Source organism: Astyanax mexicanus, chromosome 5 (genome assembly GCF_023375975.1).
Source record: "Astyanax mexicanus isolate ESR-SI-001 chromosome 5, AstMex3_surface, whole genome shotgun sequence".
In the NCBI taxonomy this organism is placed as follows: Eukaryota; Metazoa; Chordata; class Actinopteri; order Characiformes; family Acestrorhamphidae; genus Astyanax; species Astyanax mexicanus.
Genome location: NC_064412.1, coordinates 15,422,411 through 15,432,906, shown reverse-complemented (window position 1 = coordinate 15,432,906; position 10,496 = coordinate 15,422,411). Strand labels below are relative to the sequence as shown.

The 10,496-nt window shown below is 35.0% G+C and overlaps 1 protein-coding gene across 1 annotated transcript; it reads right to left on the bottom strand.

Moving 5' to 3' along the window:
* Nucleotides 1-292: 292 nt before the first annotated feature.
* On the bottom strand, nt 293-8,162 carry cav3 (caveolin 3). Its single transcript, XM_007253265.4, has 2 exons — nt 7,790-8,162; nt 293-1,482 (listed from the first exon to the last, which is right to left on the bottom strand). Exons 1-2 carry the CDS (start codon nt 7,898-7,900, stop codon nt 1,141-1,143), a joined length of 453 nt encoding a protein of 150 aa, XP_007253327.2. The 5' UTR covers nt 7,901-8,162; the 3' UTR covers nt 293-1,140.
* Between the last annotated feature and the right edge of the window lie 2,334 nt (nt 8,163-10,496).

Here is a 10,496-nt window from a genome sequence, read left to right as displayed (position 1 = left end):
CCATATAGAACTATAATATTTACTAAGCTTTAAAAAAAGCATTTTAGGAGCATACAATGTGATATAATGAAAGAAAACATAATTTATAGTTTAATAAATGTTAAAGAGTAAAACATAAAAAATATAAATATTGATGTTGATTTTGACATGAGTAAACATGGAAATGCTGGATGGGAGAGCAATTATTAATGATTTTATATATATATATATATAAAACTGAAACTTCAACAGTGAACAATTAACATATTTAACGTATTTTATTTTTATATATATAAAGAGTAGAACCCTTCAGTCCGTCTTAAAACATATTTATTTTGTGCACAGTATACATGAGACATGATCATGGTGATAAAGAAAAACACAAATCAAGACAAATCTTGGACTTATATATGGACGTATACATCTACACTCTTTAAAAAAAATTAATAAAGGTGCTTCAAATGGTTCTTTCATTGATGCCCAAGATTAACTATTATTTTTTTCCATATGGTTTAATAAAGAACCATTAAATATAGGTGTTTAAATGGGTTAAGAACTTAAGAACTTCATTCTGAAGGCTTTTTAAAAGGCTGTTTAGACTCATTCAAACAAAGAACAAAAGAACTGTTCAAAGCACCTTTATCTTTATTTTTAAAGGTGTGAAATTCAGGAGTACAGAACATTTGTTATTCAACAAGCAGTTTCACCTTATTATAATGTTGCTTTTCTGTGACATCACATGAATACCGTTAGCCGGGTGGCACTCAATAAAAGCGTTTTTTGAGCACACAGGGAGAAGGCCTCATCACACAAAAGAATAAGACCCGCTCTCCTGTCTGTCTGCACTCAAATCCTTCATAAATATTTCTCTGAAGACTTGACCAGCTCAACCTGACTTGCCCACTAAGCCCCTCTCTCTCTCTCTCTCCACACGCCACAGAATCGAAAGCGCTGCATAGACGTAAGCAATCCGGTTCAGCATTCAGCCCGCACCGCTTCGTTGCTTACATCTATCCAGCTTTTGCTCACAGAAAGGTGATGGGGATCAGGTTGACGCCCATCGAAAACCTGACCTTTTTTCGACAAAGACAAAACAAAGGCAAAACAAAATCCCACTTTTCCCTGCCAGGCTTCTGTAAACAGCGACTCCTCTCCCCAACTCTACACCTCTTTGCGGAGCGCCACCCGCACACTGCTGAACACCTTCCCCAGCGCCTCGAAGAACGGGTCGCAGAACGTGTGAATGCAGAGCGAGTAGATCCGGCTCAGGCACTGGGTCTCAATCAGGTAGCTCTTGATGCACGGCATGACGGCCCAGATGTGGCAGAAGGAGATGCAGGCGAAGCAGAAGCCCCACAGCAAGGCCACGGGGACGCCGAAGACGGCCGACAGCACGCGGTAGCACCAGTACTTGGAGACGGTGAAGGTGGTGTAGCTGGCTTTCCACACTCCGTCCAGGCTGTGTGTGCCGTCAGGCTCGGCGATCACGTCCTCGAAATCTACCTAAACCATAGAAAAACAAATGAACACATTAGGAAAGCATCATCAGACCAGCATGGATTAGGAGACATGAGACCTGTCAGCTCTAAAGGTCAGCTAGAAATGATCACACAGTTCAAAACCATTTAGTTTTCACTGCTTTATAGTTTTACTGCATATACTGCACTCATCACAGATAGAGTCAGTTCTGCTAAGCGTTTATAAGATTACAGTAAATCAAGTATTATGTGATTTATAGGGCTGGGAGGTTAATTAAATTAATTTACTGTTTTAATGCTGTTTAATTAATTAAAATGGGATAATGGTAACTCTATATCTTTATACAGCTCTGGAAAAAAACATCAACCACTTAAAAAATGAAGAGTTTCTTTGATTTTACTAAATCAAGAGAAAGATGGATGATCACAAGCCATCAAACCAAGCTGAGCTGCTTGAATTGTTGCACCAGAAGTGGCATAAAGTTATCCAAAAGCAGTGTGTAAGACTGGTGGAGGAGAACATGCCAAGACGCATGAACACTGTGATTAAAACCAGGGTTATTCCACCAAACAGTGATTTCTGAACTTTTAAAACTTTATGAATATGAACATGTTTTCTTTGCATTATATGATCTCTTTTTTGTTATTTCAGCCATTTCTCATTTTCTGCAAATACATGCTCTAAATGACACCACTTTTATTTGGAATTTGGTAAAAATGTTGTTCGTAGTTTGTAGAATAAAATAACAATGTTCATTTTACTCAAACATAAACCTATAAATAGCAAAATCAGAAAAAGCAATTTAGAAACTAAAGTGGTCACTTCATTTGTTCCAAAGCTGTATATACAAGCTTCCAGAGTGAAACTCTGTAGATAGACATTTGCTTTTGTCAGAGACCTGTAAAAAATCTATCTGGCAGTGATTTATATTTTCTCTTTTCCATTATATTTTACAATATAGGCCTAGTTCATTATTACACAGCATTACAATGAGTAGCTTACCAGAGTAGCATTTCATGAGCTGAATTAGCATGATTACCAATTCCTTAGGAAGTATAATCATCCTAAATCCTACTGAGCACTTATTTTTGTCACTAAAATTAGAATAGTATAAGAGCTTTTTTAACTTTTGGCTAAATGTGGATAAACATATAATTAAAGTGATAGTCGTCAGTAAGTTTTTGGTGAGAGTGTGTAATAGCATAGAGCATGCTAAAAAAGTATTTTTAAAACCTGCTCTGTGGTGCATTCTCTATTCAAAGTAAATGATTTTAGTGAGGATTAGCAGCTCCATTGTTGCTCAGGTAATCAGGAACTACCAGACATTAAATGCCGCTTTGTAGAAATGGTAGAAGAAGCACATTGATGCCATTTATTAAAATATTTTGCCATACAACTATTTAAATATGTCTAATAATGTGATGAAACCAACAACAATCTAGAAAATGCACAAAATTCTTCAATCGGAAGAACCTTTTCAGATTCTTTTTTTTAAATATTGTTGATTTTATAGAATTTATTGTCTTTTTAAAAGTGCAAAATGCAGAATAAAAAGTGTATATTATTCAAACATTAAAAAAGTAAGATGTGCAATATCAACACAATTTAGCACTGACCTATGGTGTTAATTTTGTGAATAAACATTGAAAACTTATTCTCTTGCCAAATACTTCAAGAAAGCAAACAAAGCTGATCAATGGTCAATAAATATCTGTAAATTAAATAAGAATCTTTTCCAAACCTTCATTATATCTAACAGCAAGTCAAAATGATAAATGTTCAATATTTAAAAAAATTTAAAAAATCATTTTAGATTATTTGATTTTAAAGATATACAGCTCTGGAAAAAATAAAAACCAGAGTTATTCCACCAAATATTGATTTCTAAATTCTTAAAACATTTTGAATATTAACTTGTTTACTTTGCATTATTTAAAATCTAAACGCTGTGCAACTTAGTCATTTCTCATTTTCTGCAAATAAAAGCTCTAAATGACAATATTTCTATTTGGAATTTGGGAGAAATGTTGTCTTTAGTTTATAGAATAAAACAATAATGTTCATTTTTCTCAAGCATATACCTATAAATAGCAAAATCAGAGAAACTGATTCAGTCAGTTAGGTGTCAAAAGTGTTAAGTTGAGCACTTCACAGAACAGGATGTTCCAGCACACTGAGAAACCTTGGATAACCTTGTATAAACATGTATAGACATGTTTGTGATGTTTCTTTAGAAACTGTGAATTTTTGAAGAAGAAAAGAATCAAAGATAGAAAAAAATAAACACATTTTTTTAAGGCTTTACATCTGACAGCAACTGTAAGCTACTGATAAACATCATCATACTGCAGCTGAGTCTGTTGATGTGCTGTAGCTCATTTAGCTCAGCGGGAGACTCTCAGCATAGGAACTCTGCTATTTATACTCTCTAAATGGGTGATGATTAATTCCCCAAACAAAGACATTCAATACCCAAATCCTTTCATTAACGTTTCAGATTTGGTGCTTTTTAGCTTCCAGTGCATAGGAAATACCACAGGCATTAAGAAGGACTTTTAGAGCCTAATTTAGCTTTAAATCTGTTAAACTCTGTCTGTAAACACTGACTATATTTAACACATGACATCTGCTGCTAAACTGGCCTCTGGATTTTACATAGCAATTCATATCTGTGAGTTTAATGAACTAAATGCTGGAAAAGGCTTTGATTAGAGACTATGATATGATATGACATGTTAAATGTACTGATATATATTTAGGAGCTGCAGTATTTAGAAGCACCTAAATAATTAGTCCTTATAGTATCTTAGTATCTTACATTAAACAACTTTTTAATTAAATGATCTAAAGATCTAATTCCACATACCAAGCTAGAATGAATCAGAAAATCTGATTTTTCATAAGATTATCAAATAACATAAATTTTCATATACAGCTCTGGAAAAAAAATAAGAGAGCACTTCAGTTTCTGATTTAGCTATTTATAGGTTTATGTTTTGAGTAAAATGAATATTGTTGTTTTATAAACTGCAGACAACATTTCTCCCAAATTCCAAATAAAATTATTGTCATTTAGAGCAGTTCTTTGCTGAAAATGAGAAATGGCTGAAATAACAAAAAAGATGCAGAGCTTTCAGACTCTTAAATAATGCAAAGAAAACAATTTCATATTCATATTCAAGTTTTAAGAGTTCAGAAATAAATCAATATTTGGTGGAATAACCCTAGTTCTTAATCACAGTTTTCTTGCATCTTGGCATGTTCTCCTCCACCAGTCTTACACACTGCTTTTGGAGAACTTTATGCCGCTCCTGGTGCAAAATTTCAATCAGTTCAACTTGGTTTGATGGCTTGTGATCATCCATCTTCCTCTTGATAATGTTCCAGAAGTTTTGAATTTGGTAAAATCAAAGAATCTCGTAAAAAGGTGGTCTCTTACTTTTTCCAGAGCTAAAAAATGGAACTAAATTCCTCTTTTGATATATCTAATCTTAGAAATCTAAAGGGTCATAAATCCTACAATACCCCCAGAGCAGAGAGGGTTAAAGACTTGGCTTTTGAGTTTAACATTTGTAGCTTTGTTAACAAAGGGCATTGAACCAACGAACCTGTGATTTATAACCCAGGGGAATAACTATTGAGCCATCACTTTGTATTTTACAGATCGTGAATTTACTGCCTTAGGAACAAGTCTTTGAAAGACACATTTAATTGATTATTCATTGATCCTTTTTTTTAATTCAGAAAATAAGAACAAAGCATGTCTCTGTAAAAATAGCTTTTTAGACATCTTTGTTTTCTTTAACAACAGCAAAAGGAAAATCTTTGAGTCTTTTTAGAAGCGCGGTTAATGAGATTCTGTCTTGCCATTGACTTTCTTGAGGGAATGTGTCGGAGGTAATAGAATTCACACTGTGTCCAATTATTTCCTGACTAGAATACTGCATCAAGTGCAGGGAAATGTATGAATGCAGTGTATGAATGCTACACACACAGAAATGCACCACATTGGGGTTGCTATCAACATGAGTACATACCATGCATAACGCATGAGTCATTCAGCTCCAATATTAACTTTCCCAGACATGGATGAGGTCTATATTTTCTCTCTCTATTCAAAATAGGGTGTAGTCCAAGACTTGGCTTAATCCCTGTCTGGGAAACTATCTACTACTACTTAATGTAGCTTCCTATCAAGTACTGTAGGTAGTGTTCTTCATTAACATGCACATACACACAGTACATGTTGCATGCTATAGACTCTGTTTAAACCAGGAGGAAATTATCCCGAACAGAGATTAAGCCTATTCTTACACTATATTTCATCCCTTCATTAGAAAATCTTAATTCAACATAGGTTGATCATGACTAGGCTTAATCCCTGTCTGGGAACCTGCAGAAAATTCGCTGTAGATATCAACAGAACTAAAACTACCTCTTGATCTAGCTGACACGCCCTTATACCCAGTCCATAAATAATAGCCGTGTAGCCTGGCCTGGCAGAAGTATGCATGGGGGCTATTTTTGGGTCATGCCTTGCAGCAGCAGGACATGGAGCCATGCACGCTACATGCAAACAGAGCTGTCTCCAAGCAGCACTTGGCAACCAATACATCAGAACCCTCATAATGTGTCATAATATAAGAATCATCAATGAAACTCATTTGAGCCCTTCCAATGAAGAACCATATATTGAGCATTACAATCAGTTATTTACTTACTTACTTAATTTACTATTGTAAGCTAGTGTATCTTTAGTGCCTTCATGGTTAAAGAAATATAAGTCTAAATAAAAAAAAAAATTAGGGTGCATGTTTTAATGGTCGATTTATGGTTATTCGTTGGAGGGGCTTTAGTTTATTAGTTTATTAGCAGGAAGTATGGAAGATATGGCAACACATTGGAAGTCTTGAATGCCTTACGAAACAAGAGACTGCCATTAATTCACCTGGTTTTTGGATTGAATATACGATCTCAGGAGAAAAAAAAACTTTCTTAGACTGGTATAGACTTTTTATACCATCATATTCTGTGGAGATTCGTAAAAAAATAGTCTACAAATGTGCTTTACTCTCGCATATCTGATGTACTGACATGGTTCAACCAAGGATCATTAATGAACAACCAAGCCCATGTTCTAAACAACCATTTATCAACCAGTAGTCAGTTTTCTCTTTTTGTAACATTTGGACAACTTTAAAAAAAAAATTATTAAACTGAAATAAGCTTGATTTAGAATTATTTAGACAGTTTTATTCACTAATGCATCTAAATCAAAATAATGTGCAATAGTAACAAAATATAGAAAGAAAAACTTTGTGAACAAACTTTAAGTTGGGAAGTTTCTGTTAAAAAAATTAAAGTCTATAAGCTGCTAAGTGGCTGTACACTGTAACCCCCGATCAGTTGAATTTACTTTAAAAATGGGAGGAAACCGGTTGCCTTAAAAAAGTTAAGTAATGGGTAATAAAAACTTAAGTTAGCATAACTTAGAACATCAAGTTATTACAACTAAAGTGTAACTTGATTTAACCTTTTTATTTTTGTCATACTGTAAGACCAGATGAGTTGAGTTTATTTAACTTTTTTAAGGCAGCCGGTTTGCTCAATTTTTTTTAAGTAATGGGGAATGAAAACTTGAGTTAGCATAAATTAAAACATCAAGTTATTACAACTAAAGGGGAACTTTTTTTAGAATTTATTTCTAAGGTAGCCCAGGGGGAATCACTACACACTGATGGTGAGTGTCTGTCAGAAACTGTTGGACACACCCAGTATGCAAATAATTGTGACAGAAGCCAATGGAAAAGAAGCTGCCAATGACAACAGACTAAACTCAGTTGTTATAAAACTCAAAGATCTTTGAATGTAAATGTGACTGCAAATGTTTAACAAACTCAATAAGGAGTTGAGTATTGTTTAGAAATATCAAATTTTATGTAAAACAGACTTAAATAATTTGAGTTTAGACAACGTATGGGTTTACAGTGTAGAGGTTAGGCTGTAGTATGGTGTAATGCACACACTATAAGGTAATAGAACAGTGTTCACGCACTTCTGGGGTCCAAAAACTTTTAGCTGAATAGTAAAATACTAATACATTTGAGTATAAGAGCTGTAAGAGCTTACTAACTGAGAAATAGTAAATATATGGTTAATATTTGGATGGTTTTTCTATTCTGTAGAGTGTAACCCTATTTTTAATAAGGTTAACCTCAAAAAACAGGTGTTCTTGAAAAGGTTATAATGAATTAGGCCCCACTGTTCCACAGTCAGCTCTTCAGAACACACTTCATTAAACTGGGTGGTGCCTCAGGAGCCCCTTACATACCTTCACGACATCTTCATTGATCTGCTTGGGGTCCCTGTTGATCAGGTCGATCTCTTTGGCGTGTCTGTCCTTCAGGATCTTCTCCTCGTTGGTGTTATACTGATCTGCCATGGTTGGAGCCCTGGGCCCAGCGCTGGCCGGAATGGGAGCGGAGTGGAGAGGCGAGGAAGGGTCCGGGTGTGGGGATCAGAGTGACGCTCAGTGAGGGGCTGAACATAAAGAGAGCGCAAACGCTTCTGCAGTTGTCCCTGAACCTCCCGGCGCTGATCTGACGACACTTTTGGAATGCTAGAGGACAGCTGCTCCAGACTGGCTTCCAGTAAAGTGGGTCCCCCTGTCTCTCTCTCTCTCTCTCTCTCTCTCTCTCTCTCTTTCTCTCTGAAGCCTTGTTACCCTCCCCAGCTCTTTGCTACAGATCATGTGTACACTTTGTAAAGGCATCACTTAAAGAAGAGTGCAGGGCCTGTGTCAAATTTCACACTTTACTGCGGGGTCACCCAGGCAGGAGTTGCAAGGTGGCATGAATTTCCACTCTGTAGTGACACTCTTGGTTATGCTGTTAGGACGCCCAGGTCTGAAAATGATCTGCGGAGAGTAAAAAAAAAAAAAAAAGTAACTTTACCCAGTCACTGCACCTTTAAAATAATATTATATAATTATAATTAAATAATTATAAAAATGTATTATTTTTGTGGTGTCATGGTTAAAGACATAACACACATGCTATTTTTTTTCTTAACCCTTGTGTGGTGTTCGGGTCTGTGGGACCCGTTTTCATTTTTCATCAAATGAAACTAAAAAAATATTTTTTTCTAACTCAAACTCATAGGCATTGGCTAATTTTTTGTGAAAAACATATATCAAAACACATTTTCGATAAACACACACTGTACACCCCCCGCTACCCCTGTTACACATTTATATTACATACAGTATGTTTGGCCAAGGGCTCTACTCATATCTTGAGTTTAATTCATTTTCTTTTACATTTTATTAAAAAACTAATAAAAAAAGAGTAGCACTTTTTGAAAGAAATGTAACATAAGAAAGGTAAAGGGCAAATATTAACCATGTAAGCTGTTTATATTGATTGCAATTTAGGTGAAGCAAGCATGTGTAAAGCATTTTAATGTAAAATTGCTTAATTTCGCTGAATTAAATACAAGTATCAAAATAAACGAGTAACAAAAATATGAACACCACACAAGGGTTTGGTCCTTGGCCCTTCCTCCTGTAATTATATTTTTTTTTACTGAGCCCAGTAACATATATTTGCAGTTGTGTTTCCTGATGTTACCACAGCATCACTACTGTTCAGAAGGTAGAATATTTGTTATTTATCTTGGAATTTGGATTAAATCTCTATCTATCTAACTATCTAACACTCACTGTCATATACTCCCCTCTTCTCTGTGTTCCTTCCATTGCTGAAAAAAAATCCACTTAACAGTAGAATTTAACTGGTACTTAAATAAACACAGATTACAAAGGACAAATCTATGTTTAAACTTAAAAACATACAATCAAACAAACCTATTTGATTATAATGTCACAAATGAGCCAAGACAGGAGAGGCAGGATAAGACAGCTGCGAATAATAAAAAAGTGAGTTTAATTAGCAAAATATAGGGGTTATCCAAAAATATGATCAAAAACTGGCAGGATCAAAACACGGCAAGGCAGTATTAAAGGCAAAGGCAAAAATGAGATTGGAATTTCACAGAATAAACTAAAGAATGAGCTAGATAAACGCTTAGTATAGACAGACGGAACCAAATCTAATACTCAGTGTAAGTGAAGTGCAAGGGTATATACTAGTATATAGTACTGAAAACAGGTGAAGGCAATAATCAGGTGATTGTGGTGATCTGGGAAGTGTCATGTGACCAGTCATGCAATTTGAGGAGTGGGGGTCCAGGGCATGCTGGGAACTGGAGTTCTTTGACAATTGTTCAGTGTCAGAGGTTGGTTCTGGCCTGTAGCAGAGAGTGAACCAACAGATGTGAGATAAAAATACAATCCCATTATGATCATTTTACATTGATTATTCTCTTTAACATTTAAATATCAATTAAATACATTTAAAGTTTGTGATTAATGTAGTTCATTTTTTTCATCATTCGACAGCATGAATCATTTTCTAGTTTATTTAATGAATAACAAACAGTGATTTTGAATCACATTCCACTTATGATCAAACTAAACCAACTATTACCAAATTAACACCTATATGGGCCTCCTGTGTAGGCCTTGTCCCAATAATGATTGATTATTGCTACTGGCCAATAAATGATGTCTGCTGAGAAATCTCAGAAAACTTAAGACAGAAGGAAATATCAGGAGGAACAGACAGTAAAGTGAACTACCGTGTCTTTATGGCTTCCCTTTAGTTATTCAGCTATGAATCCTAATAGAGAAGCTATTGGGAATTGTAAAGTACCACATGGTTATATTGTAGGGCTCATGAAACTGAGGGGAAAAAAGTGTGGAATTACATAAAAAAAAAAAGCTTGTACTGAATATAATACTGAATATAAACATTTTTAGATTTTATTTATATTCTTATTCATGTTTTTTAAAAGCTGCAACTATGTTGCTTTGCTTACCACCAGTGGTACATTTACCACAGTGTGAGAACCGCTGGTTTAACGAGTTAGCACCTGGATACAATCATGTTACACTTTGTAGATTTTCTGAATAAAATAAA

What these genes read in the sequence shown, in the direction of transcription:
- cav3 (XM_007253265.4), bottom strand. Translation starts at nt 7,900, where the DNA reads ATGGCAGATCAGTATAACACCAACGAGGAGAAGATCCTGAAGGACAGA. An exon ending in TCAATGAAGATGTCGTGAAG is followed by an intron (nt 1,483 to 7,789) that starts GTATGTAAGGGG and finishes TCTATGGTTTAG; the next exon opens with GTAGATTTCGAGGACGTGAT.